The sequence below is a fragment of the Nannochloropsis gaditana genome, assembly GCF_000240725.1.
Source record: "Nannochloropsis gaditana CCMP526 unplaced genomic scaffold scaffold487, whole genome shotgun sequence".
NCBI lineage: Eukaryota > Eustigmatophyceae > Eustigmatales > Monodopsidaceae > Microchloropsis > Microchloropsis gaditana.
The window spans coordinates 2981-22780 of NW_005803466.1; the positions used below are offsets into that span (position 1 = coordinate 2981).

Sequence of the window (19800 nt, forward strand, 5' to 3'; positions counted from 1 at the left end):
AAGCGGAACGCTTATCTAATCAGCCACGCAGGACAGACTTCTTCTAGAAGGCGCGAGCTTACCAAGTGGGAGAGGATGAGCTGTTGCGTGGGTGTGCAACAAAGACCGGGCGCTAGCACGGACAGTGGGAGCAACACAGCCTACGGGTCATTCAGAGTGGCTTAGAAGAACGCCACGAAGTTATATTGGCACACCGCAGCGATGGTGGCCGCTCCCCTTTGGGGGTCATGCCAAGGCCAGATACACGAATCAATGTGCTCACAGACATGGGTAAAAAAGAAACACAGAATCGATTCGCACACACTTCGGGGCAGTTTTCTTCACAAATTCTTCTTTCGCGTCGTTCACTTTTCTACCCTGCCACCTTAACCTTTCCAGTGCCTTACGTCCTGCACGGGGCCGCGCGAGGCCCCACTTCCACCCGCACGATTCAGTCGAAGTCCCCACCCCACCTTCCCCCTCGAACCTCTAAAAGCTTCCTCCTTACAACGCCATGGCCTCCTGATAGGCCTTTGCCCACGTGTCCTTGGTCGCAGACACCTTGCGGGTGACGGTGTTGTCGATCAAGGTGCTCTTATACCGGATGCGTAGCCCCGCCACCAGGTCCTTGTCTACGTCCGTGTGGAAGTTCACTTTGCTAGCCGCCGACGATCCGATCTGCTTGATGATAAGGCCCTCTAGCTGCTTGAGCGTTGCCGCATCAAGGGGGTCGGCGCTGGTAACGAACACGTCGATCTCGCCGCGCTTCTCCTTGACCAGCTTGAAAAACAGGTCTTTGATCTCGGGCAAGTGCTTGAGCATCTTCTGTTCCACGAAGTAGGGCAAAAGCTCCTTTGTGAACGGGGTCAGGCTCCCCGCCTTGCTCATGAACTTGTTCACCATCTCTAGCTTCTGCGTCGTAGTCCAGCCGTTGCTGTTGAGCCATTCCTTCGTGCCGATCAAATCCTTCTCGACCAGGTGGAAGTCTTTCTCCACCGCGTCCAAGACGCCGTTCATGGAGGCGTACGAGTACAGATTGCTAGTGATCTTGCCTACAGGGCCGGAGAGCCTCATGGGGGGGCAATGCTCAGGAGGGAATTCGACCTTGATGCGCTCGAAGATCTTCTGCGTCTTCCCATCGCCCAAGTCTAGAGTTTGGGCCACCTAGGGGAGAACAGAGCGAGGGAGAGCAAGTGGGACGGAGAAAACGGGACAGGGACCCGAGAAATATTAAGTCTTGCTACCCAAAAATCATTCTTTAACTATGAAGCGCTGAAGGGCTTAAAAGCTCACAACGTGCTTGCTTTTGACTTCTATTGACTTGTAACAAGTGCACAGAGGAGCAGGACCTTGGCGTAAGGAAATGTGTGAGTGCTTAGAGGAAGAACAGGCTACTTTTCCGAGCATCTGATTAGATACCAAAAAACAATCAAAACCAGTCCGACTATGGCGCGAGGGTCAATGATCTCCCACTAAAAAGCTAGACATACGCACACACACGGCCAAATCGAAGACTCTCACTCAACTCCCGCCCGTTCATCTCCCATGTGCCTCGGAAAAAAGAAACCTATGCATCACAGACCCACCGCATCATAGGATCCTCACCTTCTTCGTGTTTAACCGGTCCAAGGAGTGTGTGAAAGGGTTATATTCCCCTCCGCCTGACGCCAAGCACCGCACAGGGCTGACAGAGGCAGGGGAAGCCGCGACTCGGATAATGGCTTGCCGAGCAGCACGCGAGGCAGCCATTCGGAGAGTAGCGGCCATCTCTTCTCTATTCGCGCATTATAGATGGGCATTGTAGGGAAATGCATGAGCATGAGTGACACACAGCTTTAGAAGGGTTCATCTCGAATCGGAGAGGGCGGGTTGGCTCTCTCTTCCTGCTGCATATGACCTCTCCTCGCTTTCACAAACTTCGCCCATCCCTCCACCGGGGTATCGACGTTCATTACAACAGCATCGCCTTCGTACCCAAGGGACAACGAACGCAAGCGCGCAAGCGAACCATGGGCGTCGGAGTGAAGGAAGATGCTCGACGAGCACAAGACAAAGTGCCGGAAGGCTGGACGCAGAGCTGGATGACGGGAGAGGCCCCCAAGTCTATGATGGAATGCGACCCCATCGTCATTTGTTCCTCCCGCACATGGGAGATATGCCCGTGTCCGCGTGAAATCTACCGGTGGCGACGTCACATAAGGGGATGCGCAGAGCTATGACAGCCCTCAGAGAAATTTTGCGAGAGCAGCTGGGGGAGAGAAGCGTTGCCTGGCCGGGGAGGACCCCTATAAAGACTCAAATCGTGCCTCTCTTCCTGGCTTTCAGGCGTTCAGGAACGAAAGTAAGAACAAGCGCTACCCACTAACACACCAACGGGTGCCAAACAAATAAGTATGGGATGCGTAAATGCCAAGGTACGTGGGGTTGTATCATTACCTTTATGTTTTTGGAATAGCGTCCATTTTTGCGGGCAGTCAGGGTCGGAATCTTTGGTGTGTCCGACATTGTTCCTGAATTTACTTTGTAGCAGATCCTTCCTTTCTATCCTAATGCTTCACAATAGTTTTAAATATACACGTACCCTGAGTATATTCATTCCTCCTGCATACTTGCGAGTTTTCAATGGATGTCTTCTGCCGCTCTGTGAAACTCGGCCTTGCGAACCATTTAGTAACCATTAACTTGAACATACACATTTTTTTTCATTCGATGAACGGGCCACAGGCGGCAGCAAACAGCAACGGCCTACCCCCTTCCAAAAACCTCTCATTCGACAAAGACTACACACTGGGAAAAGAACTGGGCTCGGGAGCCTATGCCGTCGTGTACGAATGCACCAACAAGGCGACAGGACGGAAAGCGGCCGTGAAGATCGTGGACCGCTCCAAGTTGAGCGGAGAGGACGACGAGGCATTGAAGCAGGAGGTGGCAATCTTGCGGGACATGAAGCATGGGCACGTAGTCCAGTTGTTTGACTTCTATAAGGATAGACAAAAGTATTACTTGGTGCTGGAAATCTGCTTGGGGGGGGAGCTGTTCGACCGTATCGTCGAGAAAAAAAGCTACAACGAAAAAGAAGCCCGAGACCTGGTACGCATCCTCTTCGACACCCTGCGATATTGCCACTCCACCAAAGTTGTCCATCGGGACCTGAAGCCAGAGAACTTGTTGCTGGAGGACGAGCGGGACGACGCGAACATCAAGCTGGCTGATTTCGGCTTTGCCCAACGCATGCTGACGCCCAATAGCCTCACGACCCAATGCGGAACCCCTGGGTAGGTACTTGAATGGATTGCCGGGCCCTTTCCGCGCATTCGTGTCTCCTTGTCCTGTTTTCTTTCCTTCCCTCCATGTTGCTCTCTTGCCCGCAATCATTTCTCCACCTCCCTCGAAGCGCGCCTGTTCGCCTCATTGGTCTTCCTTGCCGAATATCCCAACCAGCTATGTGGCCCCAGAGATACTGAAAGGCATTCCGTACGGCGAGAAGGTGGACGTTTGGAGCGCGGGCGTGATCACCTACATCCTCCTGGGCGGCTACCCTCCCTTCTACGACGAGAACCAGGGCCGCATGTTCAGGTAGAACCCAGCTTTCCTCGCGGGAGCGTTTGAAAGTGTGGGTCTGGCTGCCTATACTTTCTGTGTTGTGCTTGGGGCCGACCCGGTCTCGCTCGCTCCCCCCACCCGTGCGCCGCCCTCATCAAACCCGACTCACCACCGCCGTGGACTCGTCTCGTTTTTTTCCTCGCGCTTTCTCCCTTTTCCCCATAGAAAAATCAAGCGCGGGGACTTCAAGTTCCATTCTCCCATGTGGGACCATGTGAGCCCCGAGGCCAAGGATTTGATCAAGAGGCTTCTGGTCGTGGACCCCCACAAGCGCCTGGACGCGGCAGGGGCCTTGAAGCACGCGTGGATCCTCACCAGCGACCACTTGCTGCAGAAACGCGATTTGGCTGGCACGGTGGAAGAGATGAAGAAGTACGAAGGGGGAAAAGGCCTGAAGAAGGGGAAGGGAGGGGGCACGGGAGCTGCTGGGGATTAAGGGAATCGTTCCTCTCGGGCTCACTCGCACGGCTTCAACATGCCTTTCGATCACTGTATTTCTAGACAATGCATTTGTATCCGTGCTCGATCTTCTCTTCCATCCGTCCTTCGTTTGATGACATCTCTAAATCGCTTTCTGTTTGCGCCTTGCACAGGTTCAACGCCAAACGGAAATTTCGCGGTGCTGCCAAGGCAGTGATTCTCATGCACCGCTTGAAGGGAAGCTCTATGAGTGGTAAGCTCGACGACTCGACCGGGGACGGGGAGGGGATGGACGAGAGCGGGCCCCCCGTGGACTTCAAGCCCGTCAGGGACAACATCTTGGCGACCAATGTTGTGGCCACTGCCTAAAGGGGGGGAAGTGGGTCAGATTGTGAAGAAAAGGACTGAATTGTGTAGTTTTGAGGAGGGTGAAATCACGAATTCTTCTGTGGGTAGTCTTCAAGTGCAAAAAGGTTGTAAATTGTATATTGGCGCAACAGCCAGTGACAGGCCAGAATGCTGCAAGGGCACACAAGTAGCAGGCCCTGTCAGGGGTCAGTTTATTCGTGACAATTTATGATTGGATGAGAAGTATCGGTGGAAGGAGAATATGTGAGGGAGGTTGAGATAAAAGTGACGAGGATGTGCGGGTAGCCATACACTTCACACCGAGAGCAAATTAGATTTTCGGTTATCAACACCGTCTGAGTGGCTTGACCTTTTCAAAACCCATATCCACATTGCTGTTCTAAATTCAGAATACACTCTAAATTCTGCGTTGTGTTGTTATTAAAATTCGTTCTCACACGACACGGGATCGCGACGGCTGTGCTGACATCTACACGCAGCGATATCATCCCCGGATGTGAGCAAAAGCCTGTAGATAGAGGCCTCGGAAGCCTGCTTTTCAGCCATTCCTTAATCCCTTTAATCGGTCGGTCACAAATGTATGACCATGTATGCATGACTTTCTCCTTAAGTCCTAAAGGTTTTGGTTCTCCCCTCCAAGGCAGAGGCAGACGAGGGGCGGGAGCTTTTCAGGTGGCGTCACTGTCAAGCAGGGCATCTCTACCGCCTAGGCAGCCCCTGCCCGCATCACGACAAAAAGCAATGCATGTGCGTCACAGCGCCATAGGGGGCACCAAGAAGAGTGTACAGGTCTACATGGATATTAAGATCGGGCCTCGCTTTGCGGGACGCATGGTCTTTGAGGTGCGTTGAGGTTGCTTTGGTTTCTTCTTCACCGTGCCTTAATGGAACATGTAATGTACGCTTGCTCATGACTGAGTCTTGACGAAGCCACCTCTACTTTTTTCGCACTTTCTCGAATCCCATTGATCCATTTTGCGAGCGCACTCAAGTCTGATCCCAAAATTGAAGCGCATGAAGGACGCCTTGTCTCGCACGTGTTCTCTTCCCTTGACACGCCACCATCCCTTTCTTTCGTAACCGTACAGCTCTTCACTGAACAAACCCCACGAACCGCGGAGAATTTCCGGGCCCTTTGTACTGGCGAGCGCGGTATCAGCCCCCTGTCGGGGCATCCGCTCCACTATAAAGGGTCGATCTTTCACCGCGTGATCAAGGGCTTCATGGCCCAGGGCGGAGACTTCACTGCTGGGGACGGTACGGGCGGCGAGTCCGTGTACGGGTACGTCGAAGCCGGAGGCGTTCGGGCCAAAAGGCAGGACGAATGAGTGAGGGCCCTGTGTCTGGAAGAGGCAGGGGGGGCACGACGGGCGGATGGGGGGGGGGGAAGAGGCCGCTGGGTGCCCGAGGGTCGCGAACAACTCGTTTTCAATGCGCCAACGCATGCGCCACTCCCTGCCTGCAGGCTCAAATTCGCGGACGAGGCATTCACGTACCAGCATGCCTCCCGAGGCACCCTCTCCATGGCCAACGCGGGCCCGGACACGAACGGGTCTCAGTTTTTCTTGACCTTCCGCGACACCCCGCATTTGGACGGAAAGCATGTGGTCTTTGGGCGGCTGCTGGAGGGGATGGAGGTGTTGCAGGTGGTGGAGATGGTGGCGACGGACGGGAGGGACCGGCCGCGCATGCCCGTGACGGTAGTGGACTGTGGGCAGATAGGGGAGACGGCGGAAGAGGACGAGGGGGACGAGGGGGAGAGAGGGGAGGAGGCAGAAGGAGCAGAGATGGGGGACAAGCCTGAGGAAGGAAGGCAGGGCAAAGGGGCCAAGAAAGTGCAGGGGGAGGAGGACAGCGGCGAGGACGAGGAGAAGGAGGAGGAGCGGATAAGGGAGGACGAGGAAGCGGAGGAGGAGGAAGAAGGAGAGAAGGAGGCGGACATGAGCGGGATGACGGAGACCCAACGTCGTTTGTACAAGCTCAAGTGGAAGCTAAACCAGGGCCGGAAACTGAATCGTCAGGCCGTGAAAGAGGAATTCACGCGCAAGAACACGCCCAACTTGGAAGCTCGTCTGCGGGCGGAGGAGCGGCGGGATTCGAACGAACGGTGGAGGAAAGAAATCCTGGCCCGGGGGATGAAACCGGAGGAGGCTTACATGTTCGAGACAGCGGAAGCGGCGGGAAAGAAACAGGCGGCGGCGGTCCGGAAGGCGAAAGGCCAGGCAGCCTTCGGATGGGACGTGTTCAACCAAGATGCCTTGTACAAAGCTTACAAGAAACGCCTGGGGAAACTCCCTTCCGCGGAAGGGGGAGCCAGGGCGGAGGAGGAGAAGGAGGGGCGGGGGGAGGAACCGGACCCTTTGGCTTACGGCCAGGCCCCCAGGGGGGAGGCGGCGGGCCTGGTCCGGATGACGGAGGAGCTGGAGGAGCGGGAGAGGGCGAGGAAGAACTTCAGCCGACGCCGGGCCGCGTACGAGGGGGAGGACGTGTCCTCCATCAACGAGCGGAACAAGATGTTCAACAAGAAGCTGAAGCGCGCCTACGACAAGTACACGGTCGAGACGCGGCAGAATTTAGAGAGGGGGACGGCCTTGTAGCACGGGGGGGCAAGGACGGCAAAAGGAAAAAATATTCAAGCTCAGCCATATCACGCACGGGGCGCGCGAGGTACGCCTCGGATGAGACGAGGCCAGGAAGCTTTGTGCTGCTTCTCTATTGCTTTGTACATGTGTCGCCGTCCTGACGACCGAGCTTCTCCCCCCTACCAGCTGTCTCGTCATCATGGCAGCGCGGGCCCGAGACCTCAGGGCGGCATTCCTCACCCGATTTTCAGCCCATCCACCCACGTATGCACACAACCTAACTTTGTACTTTCCCTCCGCCCCTGCCTCCCCCCGGTCCATCCTTGTCTTATCCGGCACCCCAGACCCTCTCCTCCCTGAGCTGCCCTTCCTCAACCAGGGGCCAAGCACACGCCCATGCCGCACAAGACGTGGGCTTAAGATGTAGGCCCATCTTCGCTCGCGCATTCCTCCCCCCCTCCCTCCCTCCCTCCCTCCCTCCCTCCCTCCGGGCGCGCTACCACGCGGTGCAATTACACAATGGCGCGGGCCCCCCGTCGTCTCCTTGCCCACGTGAATGAAGTAGTTCTGAAGCCCATACGTGAAGGGAAAGAGCCTCCGCCCGTTCCAAATCACCCGTCCCGCCACGTTCATGTCCACCATGAGCATGAGGGAGCCGGTTTGGAAGGCCAGGTCGAGCTGGAGGCTTTTCCATACGGAGGGCGTAAAGACCAGGGTCACCAGCACGTCCGTGATGGCGCCCCCCTTGATCAGAAAAGGCGCCACCTCCACCTGTCCGATCGCCTCGTGGTCGTGCTTGAAGACGCCTTGCCCGCTGCTGATGGCCACGTCCAGCCTGTTGGGGTTGTACACGCTCAAGAGCAGCTGGTAGTCTGCTTCGAGCTTCAGGCGCTCCAAGCCCGTGAAGAGGGAGCCCCAGTCCAAGGCCGTGTTGCACACGTTCACGTCCGGGACCTGCGGGGTGTACAAGAAGACCGCCACAGCCACCATGACCAGCCAGGCGAGGGTGAGGATGAGCGCGGCACGGATGACTTGCGAGCACACGACCAGGAAGCGAGACCGTTCCTCCACGCGGATCCGGGGCACCGGGTCCCAGACATCCTCCCCTCCGCTGCCTTGGGGTCGCCTTTCACCCAACACCCCTTCTCCTCCTCCCTTGCTCGGACCCGATCGACTGCGCCCCGCCAGTCCCTCCTCTTCCTCGTCGAAAGCCAGGAGTTCTTGGTAGTTCGGATCTTTTTCCATTCGCACCACCGTCGCATGCTTCACGTACTCGTTCGCCACGAAGAAGCAGGCGCTCGTGCAAAACAGGGAGGTAAGAAGGAAGATGCCCAAACCCACTAGGACAGAGCCTGATGGGGCAGGGTGCGGCTTCGCCTCCGGTTCCGAACGCACGCAGGCCTCGCTTCCGTAGCAGTTCACGCCCGTCAGGCACCCGTAAGGAGAGCCAATGGCGTGGCATTTGTTGTCTTTTCCGCACCAGTGACAAGAAATGCTGCTGTTGCTGCAAGTAAAGCAGTCTTGGAAATTGGCGCACGACTCAGCACGGACAGCATGGTATTGAAGAGAGAACGCGAGCACAACAAGGGCAAAGAAGAGGTTGCAGGGGAGGCCACCAAAAAATTGACACGGGATCATGCTTCGACACCGCGCCTGAGACCGACGCCTTCTCCATCGTTCCCTTGCGCTCGACGTTGGCTTGGGGTTGGATGCCGGTCTGGCAAAAATAGCGGGGTGCGTTGGTGCTGCTGCGGCGGCCATGGTGGCCCGAAGCCGCCTCGAAGAAGCAACGAGACCACTTCAAGCGGGAAATGTGATGATAAACACACCCAGGGAAGTGACCCTGAAAGGACAAGGAGATAAGGGAAGGTTGCATAAGGTCGTCGACTGTAGACAGGACCGCAACAATACGAGGACGCAAAGCCAGAAGGACAACAAAAAACATCTTTATAATCACAGCTTTTCCTGCTTGGCCCTTGTCCCTGTCGTCGCTCCAGCCCTCGATCCGATCTTCACCGCTACTCGCCTTGATGTTTATAGGTTGTCTGTGTCTAAAACCATGATAGAGTGCGGCCCTCAGCATTTTTTTGATACGTGCATGCATCATAAGGGAAGTCAGCATGCCTTATAATAAGAAATCAAAAAATCAATCCATGAAAAGTGGGGAAATATTGTTTTTCGCCTTCAGTCCATACATACTTTTTTTTCTTTGCCTATGATTGCCACCCTTGTACTCCTTTCCTGTTTAGCTTTCATTCTTTACACATTCTAGGATCACATCTCCGTCACATCACGCCAGCACAGTGGCTACTCCTGTATTAACATCGCAATGATACACCACGATTTCCGGATATCGCTCTTGCATGACGAGGCGGGAGAAATTGGGGTCATCGCAAAGCGGATTATGTGAGCGTTTGGGTGCATGATCATTGCTCCCTGAGGGCACATCTCTATTATTAACGGTATCTGGAGTGCCTTGTTCCATATTGCACTGCAACGCCACGTCAGTTGGAGACTTGCCACCTTCACCCAATCGCGAAACACGGGGTAAGATCTCTCGATAAATAATCCCAGGTGTTGCAACGTGCCGTGAGCTCATGTTCCCGTCGGCCCGGTTGAAAGCGAGGAAGGTGTCCTTGCTGTGATCCAAAAGCCCGCAAGCCTCCGCTACGTACTCGAATTCCGCCGAGACAATGGAATACTGTCGATTCCATCCTTTTCCATGCTGTGCCCAAAGATCTCCATCGTAAATAGCCGAATAGGAAGGCATTGGGGGTCGCAAATCAACGGCGTGAAACGATATGTACCGGGCATCGTATTCCTCTGGTTTAGAGACTAGTGGTTCATCATATAGTCCCATAGGCGTGGTTCCCAGAGTGCCTGTTATCTTCAAAACAAAGTTCTTGCCCATACGCGCCGCTATGTCGCACCAATAAAAGTACGTTACGTCCGAGTTCTTGAAGCCGATGTAAAGATCCAGAATGGCAGGAAGTTTCGCACGCCACAAGTAGAAGTCAGAATTTATCTTTTCTGTCTCTGCCACCGGACAAATGAAGCCAGGAATGTCTCTTAAGGGCAAAAGAAACTGGGGGAAACTCATAAATTTATCCAGTATAGCAGTGTTGCACTGTTCTTCGGCTGCTGTGCACTGAGGAATAACCTGAAATGCTTCTTGGTCGTGCTTCTTCCACTCTACAATAGGAGGATCCACGAAGCCAAAGAGGGATGCCCCCTTGCCCCATGTCAAGCTCTGATCATTGCGAGGATCCGAAGCGTAAAAGCGAATAGCCATGGTGAAAAGGTTATATGACGTGTTGCGCCCTCCTTGCAGACGTGTCAGCATGCGGTCAGGATGGTACGCTCTGAGCTCGTTAGGGTAACCTTGATCACCATTAGCTGTGAAATAGATCTCATAATAGCCATTCTCGTCCGCAGAATGTACCGGCGTTGTGAATGGATTCACACCTGATGATGGCTTTATTTGATAGTCTGCCCTACCATCTATAGGTTGGCGTAAGAAGGTGTAAGTCTGCACGGAGAAATAGCGCACTTTTGGAAATTGACCTCGAATGCGATACACCGTCTTGTCGTGCTCAAATATGGTGTGCAACGAATAATGATAAATCACATGGGGCTCTGGAGCGATAACGCTGACATCTGTCGGAGTGAAACTGAACTGCCAGGCGCAGGGTCCTTTCAAATGGCAGCCCTTCAATTTTGACTCCAGCTCCATTACGGTATGCACGTCCTCCGCGTAGCCGGAGGCCTCTATGGCAACAGTGGTCGAAGATTCGCGAAGATTCTTGCCATGCTGAAGGGTATCTGTAGTCGCGCTTACGCTGCACCCAGGACAAGAAAGGTTGGTAGGTCGGAAACGTAAGAGCCCAAAGGATTGAGACGTACTCTCCTGCAAACACATACCGTGAATTGCGAGGAAGGAATACCAGGAAAGCATATGGCAATAAATATGTGTATGCTTTCATTTTTGACTCGCGTGTATGGTGTATGTTGCCGTCACTTGATGGAGTGTAAAAAAGCTAGTGTTGCGTTTGGACGGATCGAAGTATCGGCTTAGTTAGAAAATTCACATTGCTTTTTATCCACCATTACACAAGGATTAAGGTAGTCGGAGCGATTCTGACAAATAATCCTCAACACGACGATCTGTCTGTGGTTTTTAAGGGGCTCCATGAACATGTCGCTGCCGCATCCAGGAAAAGAAGTAAAGACGTGCTGTGCGGATCGAAAGCGAGCGGGTTGAAGTTCTCGAATCGTTACTGGACACCAGAAACGTCACACGTATCCCGTTCAACTGAGCTTCTACCCCATTTAGGAGTAACTAAAATCACAATGTTGAAGTTCTCGAATCGTTACTGGACACCAGAAACGTCACACGTATCCCGTTCAACTGAGCTTCTACCCCATTTAGGAGTAACTAAAATCACAATTATGTTTTCGGCCATATTATTCGCTCCTTTCTATTGTGTTTATCGCGAGGAGTCCTATCTAGTCGCATTCACATCGTTTGCACGTTCAAAAACTTCCCCCCCCCCCGGCGATTTCATTACTACTGCTTGCCTTCATGGTCTCTCCCTGAACCTATCCTTGAATAAACTCCATAGACGCGAATAATAGTTCCCATCAAAGCGTCCTTGATCTGATTAATAACACCGTCCTCAAAGGCCATGTCATTGATCAAACGAAGACCACCGCTTTGCAGCCATTCGTCCGCATTTCGCACAGAAGGGCACAAGGACCGAGTAGATTCTGGGTCGCGTGAGTGACCTTCCCCTGGACATCTTGCGTGGTACCATTTGTACATCTCAACGCTGGGTATGGCAAGTGAAATGATGTAGCGGTTTCCTTAGCGAGAATGAGAGAAGTAACAAGCACGTTGCAAAATTCATATTACGTACATGAGCTCTGATCCTGGGATAGGCAAACGTTGGAAAAAATCAAGTGGGAGCTGGGTGTAGGATGATTCCACACCTGTCAAGTTAGCCACCTTTTCAACAAATTGCTTAGGTGAAAGCACGTCCCCGGCTATGGGGAGCACAATTTCAGAAGGAATATCCGAATGCGGGGCGAGGAGGACAGTGGCAGCCACCCTTCCGATATCCTTCGGGGAAATGAATGGAATGGCCATATCTTCTAGCAGAGGAATAGAGAAAAAATATCTGCTAATACGTCCTGATGAGGGATTACGCTCAATACGCACCCGTTTCGTGCCCCTTTTGGTGACAATATTCTCGTAAAAAAAGGCAGTATGGAGATAAACTATGTGGGAGAAATTCAAAGTGCGCAAGTATTCCTCTATTTGGAACTTGTTATCCATCGCATACACCCCAATACGCTCTCCACCTGAGAACACGACGCGTTTCACGCCAGCCGCTATCGCTGCGTCCCCCAAATTCTTGCCTTGTTGTACCTCGGAGCCGTCGTGATCAGAAAATGTCACCAGGAATAGTGAATGCACCCCTGCCATGGCCCGTCCCACGAAGGGACGGTCAAGCAGACTACCTTCATAAAGCTCAACACCGTGGGCGGTAAGAGCCAATGCTGCCTGTCAAAAAATATGCCCGTAGAGTTCGCTAGTACATAAGGAAATGACCTTTTGACAGGAAAGTCGATCATACGTACCTTACTCCTGGCGTTTCGTGAGGTAGTACGCAGCCGTAGACGATTACTGACAATCAAATCCTGGATGCAACCAGAGCCCTGTAAGCCCGTGCCTCCGATTATGAGAGCCAGGGGTAATCGCGATTCTGGTTCCAATGCTTTGTCTTGTGTTGTCGGTTTTGGCATGTCTAATCCAAAGCAATTGCAAAAAAGGAGTTGTGACTTGTTTGAGGTCTTATAATAAAGCAAAAAAAATTAAATATCATAGTAAGCCTTGCCATCGTTATTTGAGTGACATATGGACGCCTTTGTTCGAGACAGCCTTTTTCGAACCCACCAAAACTTCAACTGACTTGTCTTCCCGGGAGAGGGAGGAGGTTAGCGACGTTGGATGGAAGCCATTGACGTGCCAAGTTTCCTGAAGTGAAGTATGTCTTAGCTTCTCTCAACATCCTTTGTCAACTTTGTACAGAAATGGAGCTGGCTTTGATAACATTTTCCAGATAAGCGGCGGCCAGTCACTTGGAAAAGAAAATATCTTGCTGTTTGATAATGGTGGTCGAGCCCACTGGCATTATGGACGGAGATGAGACACAAGCCGGTATGACTCCTTCAACGATCAAAATACCGGTAGATTGTAGAAGGATGCTGACGAAAGAAGAGGGTTGGAATTCGGGTACCGATAGCAAATATCGATGTGAGGCTAAAGGATCAGGACGGGGCAAAGATGTTTCTCCTACGTCTACTTCTCCACTTCTTGTGCCGGTGGCGGATACAGAAATCAAAAGGAAAGTTGGCTGTATAGGTGAAGATGGTAGGAGTAGTGATGATTCATCAGACGACGACGGTGACCGGGGGATGCAGCTTGGGTTTGTGGAGCGGCTCCCCGAGGAGATGCAAAATCGCTTGTTGTTCCAAGACCCTGACTGGCGCGACTGGGACGGAGGGAAAGTGGGCGGGAAGCCCATATGGCTAAACCCTAGAGATCTACCCCCTCAAAAATTGTTGCTTTGTCCCTCCTGCCAAGATCCTCTTAGCTTCGTCCTGCAGATTTATTGCCCTCTTGACGAGCCTGAGGAGGCCTTTCATCGCGCCCTATACGTCTTTGTCTGCCAAAAGTTTCGATGCCAAGGACCGGGGTGCGTTAAAGCTCTGCGCTGTCAATTACCTCGTCAAAATTTATTTTATGCTTCAGATCCTCGGGATATTAGGAAAAACGGAGGCCGTATAAAGGGACGAGCAGCCCTTGCAGTGCGGACGTGTGACGTGTGCGGGCTGCGGGCAGACAAAGTCTGCGCGGGCTGTAAACGCGTTAGCTACTGCACACCCAAACATCAAAAGGAAGGATGGAAAACAGGACATAAATTGGACTGCAGAAAAGTGGAGAGAGAAAAGCTCGCTACCGAGGGTGGCGGCCAGGAAAGGGGTGCAAACCTTACCTCTGGGGGTGTCCCAGCGTCTTCGGTCAATCCCCCTCAGGCGAATGCACCAGACCTTGGGAGACCTGCTGACTCGGGAGTCAAAAACGCTCTGCGCTCTACATTTCCTGAATATGAGATCGTGATCGAGGAGGAACGCGTACAGAACGATGCGGTCCGTGACGCTCGTGAGCAGGATGCAGACGCGGCGCTTTTAGAGAAATACAAACACGTCATCGTCTCAGAAACCGACGACGACGCCTCTCTTGATCAACAGCATTTGAATCAAGCCACGGGGGCCAAGTTGGCCCTGACGGACGCTCTGAGCTTGCGGTTCCTGGCTGTGATCGGTCGCTACCCTGCACAGATTCTTCGCTACGCACGCTGGGATGACGCGGCCGCCTTGTGGGTCTCCCGAGACGAACGTCCCGCCTCAAGCACCGACATTCCTTCCTGCCCTCTCTGTGGAGCGAGGCGCGCCTTTGAGTTTCAGGTCATGCCGCAACTCCTCCACCACCTCCGGGTGGATGCACAGGTGCAAGCACCCGGGCATCTCCAGCTCGGCTCCCTGGATTGGGGAACTTTGGCCGTGTATACATGCGTTAAAAGTTGTAGGACCGGTGAGAAAGTCACCGGGATCGAGGAGGGGACGGGAGGGGAAGAGGGGAGGTATGTAGAGGAGTTTGTCTGGCGGCAAAAGCCGATGGCGTGATCGGAGGCGGGAAAAATTCAAAGCAGTCACACAGCAATGAGGATGAGTCTTTCATATCAATGTTTGCTTCCTTCCATGAGTCCTGTCATCCTTGAATTACGTCCACCCGATCAAAGACGGCTGAACCATCACCACCACATCCAATACCCGGACACGCAAGTTGCTTCAAAACATGGCTCCCTGGCGGCATCTTTATACCACTCATGAAGACGTGGCGCTGCTGCTTCCACCAACTCCGCGTGTCCATCGACTAACCGTTGCATGAAGGGAAGCAAGGTCGCATCTGCTGCCGAGAAAGTCGCGCCCGCCAAGAAAGGGCATGGCCCAATAATCTCTTTGTCGAGCTGATTCAACGATGAAAAAAGGCTAGTTATGTCTTTTCGTTCGATGGCCGTGCGAGCGCTCCTCAGGAATGGATTCAGGAGCGAACGCAAGTGAGTGTAAGCCTTAGGCGAGGCGGGAACCAGCGGATTGGGAAAGCCAAGCTTTGGACCTGGAAGGCTTGTAAGATGGTCAAGAATATTGTCGGACTCCACAACACATCGCCCAGACGGCAGCCATAGCACTGGTACCTGTCCTTTAGGACTGATGTCCAGAAACCATTGCGGTTTGCCACTCCCTCCGTAGAGTCCTACCTCCAACAAATCATAATCCTTGGACCCAGCATACAAGTATTCAAGCGCAATCCACGCTTTTTGCGCAAAAGGGCATTTTTTGTTCGTGACGAGTCGAAGCCGTGAAGGGTTCGAAGGTTTGGAAGAAGAGGCAGAAATCATACTTAATGGTGTCAAATAAGCCTGAGTGCCGAGGAGGAAGAGGCAGAGGGAGAAAAATATTGCGCACCACCCGCTGACGCCCGATGGAGTTGTTGCAACTCTTCGACTTCTCATTCAGCTCACTTTTCCGGCAAAGTAGCTGAAGAAGCGTCGTAAACTCTGTGCTGCAGAGGAGGAAAGGGGTGGGGAAGGGGGGGGGAGGTTACTTCGTTTAAGACACATTGTACCACTTTTTTTCCTCATTTACGCGAGTTGCATGAAAGTTTCACTCGTGAAAGCGAGACAATTAATTGAATTGCAAGTGAGTGTTCATATTGAACAATCAGACAACCTTGCGTAGCGGTACACGTCTCTCTGGGCACACAACCCACATGACTTGTGGGCATATCACCAAACCCTTCGGAAGAAAATTTTGATAGAATCAAGAATACAGCTGTAGATCGTAAATCCAATGATATTCATTTTTGTCGAAATGTGGCCACAAAATGTGGCTAAAGCTTTTTGCCTGAACTCTCTAGACCAAAACTTTCAAATCGGCCCTTAGTTCTAGGCATCAACGTATTAACATTTTTCAAAGTCTCGCTTTCTCTCGACTCTTTTGAGTCTCAATCAGAGCTGAACTCCTTTTGAAGGTCATTTCTCGGCAGTCTTCTCCGCTTCTGCCTGATTTTTGCCCTTACCAGTACCTTCGTGTCCTTTTCCTTTCTCTTCTTCCTCTTCCTCGTCTTTTTCTTCCTCGCCCTCATGCGCCTTCCGCCATTCTTGCAAGCGTTTGTATTCGTCGTAGTGACTCATTCGCTTTTTGGCAAAGGCCGCGTGCTGAGGGCTCTTCATCAGCTTGTCGTCTGAAGCACGGTCATGTCCTGAATCCGAGGAAAAACTTGCCGATCTGTCTTTGCCTGAGCGCTGGCTGCTGCCGCTCCCGCTTCGAGACATGGACGGAGACTGTCCATCCCCTTTCCCTCCTGCATCGGACACTGCCGACGATGAACCCCTCGCTTGTCGAAGAGCCTCTCGATTTTGGGCAGCTTGTTCCAGTGCTGTCGTCAGTTCCTGCCAGTTTTCCGCTAGGTAGCCAGGTTGACTTTTCTTGGCAATTTGACTGGGCGTTCCAGGTGCTGAGGAGACGGAGTTCGAGCGGGAGACCCGATTTCGGGTGACAGGACTGCCCTTATTTCCGGGGGGCTTGTCATCTTCGCCCTCTCCAGTCCCATCCAACTTCATGTTGTCATCCTCGGCGTCGGCTGGTTCGTAGGACATGTGGTAGGGCGTGGGGGGTTCATCGATCTATGTCGGCGACGGACGGGATCAGGACAGGGAGAGATGGCCCGGGAAGGGTGAGAGAGGGAGGATCAGTGATTCTCGAAGTGGAAGGTCGATGGGGTTCAATGGGAGGGAAATGGCCTACTTTTTGTCGCGTTCCCCGCAGCTTGTCGTGCTCCGCGATTGTCTCCTCATCCCATCTAACCCTGAAAAGACAAGGACGATAGTATTGCGGAGGACGGTGGGCGAGGACGCGGTGTGGGTATTTGACATCCCCATGTGCTTTCAAATGCGCAAGAACCAGAATCATGTACAGAATCCCCGTGACCCACGACGGGGCACTTACCCTCTTCTTGACGCATCATCTTCTTGGCGGCATCCGGAGGCACTCATGACTGTCCGACGGAGACAAATGAATATATCTGTTTCTCGAAGACGGAGCGTACGACAGTAGCATCTTAATAAGTTTGATTTTAACCCATTAATCAGTATTACACAGCGCACAATACAAAGCGCTAAATAACCGAAGTAATAAAACATCGCATGCAATTCCTCCCGTTCGGTTTCCTTTTGCAAGTCGTGCGAAATAGCAAGCAAGTCATCTCGATCTCAGGCGTGCTTCAATTGCCGGTCTCTTCTCGGCAATTGCAGCCCCGTCCCAGAAAATATAACTTAAATTGGACAGGGCAATTTTCCGGCTGACACTTTCTAAAATCCTTGAGATGTTCGGGGACGCAGTTCTCAATCCGAAAATAGGTGGGTCACGACACGGAAGTAGAGGGCATTGGAGTTACGACGGGCGTGGGCGAGAATTCATGTTCAAGGAAACCTACGCTGCATAAAGAAAGCACTCATTTCGTTTCCTGTTTTTGATCCTTCTGGCTTTCCTTGGTACCCCCTCAGACGCGCAGGATATCGAAGAATCCAAGACTATCGTAGGCCTTCATTTGGACAGCATAGCGCCCGAGCTCCTGGTCAAGGAGGCCATACAAGAGGCGGCGTACCCTGGACAGGCGCTGGGTAGGCCGCACTTCGTGACGCCTGAGACTCTGCCGGGGTAAGTTGGCGGACGTGGGGATTGGGAAGAAGCTAAGTGTGGGTTGGGGATACACGACAGAAGTACATCTCACAGTGTTGCTCCAATATCTCCTTAGGCTCAGCGCCGAGGGACTCAAGGCATTCCAGACGCGGCATTTTACGGCGAGGAGCATGGTGCTGGCCGCGGCGGGTGTGGAGCACGAAGCATTTGTTGACCTTGCGAAAAAGCATTTCGGGCGCTTGCCGGCAGGAGAAGGCGCTCACAAGCGCGCACGGGCCCTTTATCAGGGGGGCGAGAAGCGGATTGAGCAGCCTGACAGCATAGACCCATTTACTCGCGTGGCCGTGGGCTTCGAGGTGGCGGGATGGCATGACAAGGACCTGGTAGCCATGTGCGTGATGCAAATCCTCCTGGGTGGTGGGGACTCTTTCTCCGCAGGCGGGCCTGGGAAAGGCATGTACTCACGGTTATATAGGGAACTTTTGAATCGGTACTACTGGGTAGAGGGAGCCGAGGCCTTTGTGAACCTTCATAATGAGACGGGGGTCCTGGGGATTGCAGGTGCCTGCGAGGCCGCTCGTGCCGGTCAGCTCATGCACGAATTCTGTGCGCAAATCTGCAAACTCGCCTTGACGCCGGTTGATCCTGTAGAATTGTCCCGGGCGAGGAACATGCTGAAGTGCAATGTCTTGACACAGCTTGAATCTCGAATCATTCTCTTCGAAGACATTGGCCGGCAGATGATCACGTACGGGCATCGCGAGGCTCCTGAGGCCTTGTGTCGCAAGATTGACGAGGTCAAGGCCGAGGATTTGATGAAAATAGCGCGGCGGGCCATTTCAAAGCCGGTTTCCATCTCAGCGGTTGGAAAAGATTTGAGGACAGTGCCCAATTATGAGCAGGTACTACAGTGGTTTGCTCAGTCATGACGCTCGCTCGTGCATGGGTATTAGGAAAAGGGCCTATAGAACAGCGATGTGAATACTACATTAGTTTTGAAGCATGAAAGAAAACACATCCCATCGAAAAGTGAGTCGAATTCCTTTGCAAAAGATCTTACTCATGCCTCCATGTTTTTGATTATTTCATGTGAATAAAATGCTGTCTTATGGCAAGAGCGCTTATGGTTATACGCTTGACATTGGACATGAGAGGGATGATGCACAGTGACATCGATTAACCGCCAGAAATTTTAATTGCTTGGGGTTAAAAAGACATGGCACGACATTCCATGTCACGAATGTGCTGTCTTCAATACCGTCATCGGGCCTCTCTCGGTTATGATGGCAACTTCCGAAAAAACAGCGAACTAGGGAATTTTTTTGTATGCAGGATGAAAATTCACACCTCAATAATTCCGTGTATTCTATAATTTGTACTAGTCCTGTGGTTGTTTCCATCGACCGGATGTATGCTGAATTTCCCAAAAAAATCCATGGTGGGGTACTCATCCAAGTTCTCAGGGCTTTTCGCAGATGTCGAGAAGTGTCGACATGAAAGACAACCGATGACATGTCATGTCATCGACGTAAGTCGACATCGAGTCTGTGGTTTATGTGGAGGACATGTCCACTCGACATGTGAAGTGTTAACCTTGCATCGTATACGCAAGACTAATAGAAGGGTCTCAGAAATAACCCGGATGTACAAAGGCAGCCAAGACGAAGATGACGTCGGCGTGGAAGGCGCGACACACTCGTACAGTACGGGTTCTCAGGGCTTTTCAGTAAAAGCTACCCGGACGTATGTTCGAGGGAAAGTTCTATCTTCACCATCTCGCACTAATGTGAGAGTGGTAAAAAAGTGGTTTTTCCTATCGGGAATTTCTGTATGGAGCATGAAAAATAATATTTTAATAATTTCGTGGAATCTATGATTTTAACTAGTCCTGTGGTTTTTTCCATCGACCAGCGCCCATATCTTGAAGCAACATCGATGGGTTACTACAAGAGGACCGTAAAACGCGAAAAACTTCTTCACAGATTCGTAAATTGTATAGTTTAGCTAGTTTTGTGGTTAT

General features: G+C 52.4%; 7 protein-coding genes across 7 annotated transcripts; 3 read left to right on the forward strand and 4 right to left on the reverse strand.

The window, feature by feature from the left end:
- Nucleotides 1-314: 314 nt before the first annotated feature.
- Nucleotides 315-1758, reverse strand: ATPEF1O (F-type H+-transporting ATPase oligomycin sensitivity conferral protein). Its single transcript, XM_005854498.1, has 2 exons — nucleotides 1585-1758; nucleotides 315-1143 (listed from the first exon to the last, which is right to left on the reverse strand). The coding sequence occupies exons 1-2, from the start codon at nucleotides 1744-1746 to the stop codon at nucleotides 484-486; spliced, it is 822 nt and encodes a 273-aa protein (XP_005854560.1). The 5' UTR covers nucleotides 1747-1758; the 3' UTR covers nucleotides 315-483.
- An 843-nt stretch (nucleotides 1759-2601) lies between these two features.
- Nucleotides 2602-7018, forward strand: NGA_0239710 (myosin light chain kinase; the record flags this gene model as incomplete). Its single annotated transcript, XM_005854492.1, has 8 exons — nucleotides 2602-2649; nucleotides 2704-3254; nucleotides 3421-3555; nucleotides 3748-3954; nucleotides 4176-4255; nucleotides 5138-5214; nucleotides 5460-5653; nucleotides 5837-7018. 8 exons carry the CDS (start codon nucleotides 2602-2604, stop codon nucleotides 6966-6968), a joined length of 2424 nt encoding a protein of 807 aa, XP_005854554.1. The 3' UTR covers nucleotides 6969-7018.
- A 263-nt stretch (nucleotides 7019-7281) lies between these two features.
- NGA_0240200 (uncharacterized protein) lies at nucleotides 7282-8714 on the reverse strand (the record flags this gene model as incomplete). The annotated part of the gene is made up of 2 exons (XM_005854497.1): nucleotides 7282-7323; nucleotides 7470-8714. The coding sequence occupies 2 exons, from the start codon at nucleotides 8712-8714 to the stop codon at nucleotides 7282-7284; spliced, it is 1287 nt and encodes a 428-aa protein (XP_005854559.1).
- Nucleotides 8715-11487: 2773 nt separating this feature from the next.
- NGA_0240000 (nmra-like family domain-containing 1-like protein) lies at nucleotides 11488-12762 on the reverse strand. Its single transcript, XM_005854495.1, has 3 exons — nucleotides 12594-12762; nucleotides 11870-12516; nucleotides 11488-11782 (listed from the first exon to the last, which is right to left on the reverse strand). The coding sequence occupies exons 1-3, from the start codon at nucleotides 12756-12758 to the stop codon at nucleotides 11521-11523; spliced, it is 1074 nt and encodes a 357-aa protein (XP_005854557.1). The 5' UTR covers nucleotides 12759-12762; the 3' UTR covers nucleotides 11488-11520.
- A 386-nt stretch (nucleotides 12763-13148) lies between these two features.
- NGA_0239800 (programmed cell death protein 2) lies at nucleotides 13149-14702 on the forward strand (the record flags this gene model as incomplete). The annotated part of the gene is made up of 3 exons (XM_005854494.1): nucleotides 13149-13173; nucleotides 13378-13711; nucleotides 13949-14702. 3 exons carry the CDS (start codon nucleotides 13149-13151, stop codon nucleotides 14700-14702), a joined length of 1113 nt encoding a protein of 370 aa, XP_005854556.1.
- A 1310-nt stretch (nucleotides 14703-16012) lies between these two features.
- On the reverse strand, nucleotides 16013-17168 carry NGA_0240100 (protein phosphatase inhibitor). The gene is made up of 3 exons (XM_005854496.1): nucleotides 17088-17168; nucleotides 16887-16947; nucleotides 16013-16765 (listed from the first exon to the last, which is right to left on the reverse strand). Exons 1-3 carry the CDS (start codon nucleotides 17132-17134, stop codon nucleotides 16112-16114), a joined length of 762 nt encoding a protein of 253 aa, XP_005854558.1. The 5' UTR covers nucleotides 17135-17168; the 3' UTR covers nucleotides 16013-16111.
- Nucleotides 17169-17366: 198 nt separating this feature from the next.
- NGA_0239600 (uncharacterized protein) lies at nucleotides 17367-18825 on the forward strand. Its single transcript, XM_005854491.1, has 3 exons — nucleotides 17367-17497; nucleotides 17645-17798; nucleotides 17896-18825. Exons 1-3 carry the CDS (start codon nucleotides 17464-17466, stop codon nucleotides 18707-18709), a joined length of 1002 nt encoding a protein of 333 aa, XP_005854553.1. The 5' UTR covers nucleotides 17367-17463; the 3' UTR covers nucleotides 18710-18825.
- Nucleotides 18826-19800: the final 975 nt, after the last annotated feature.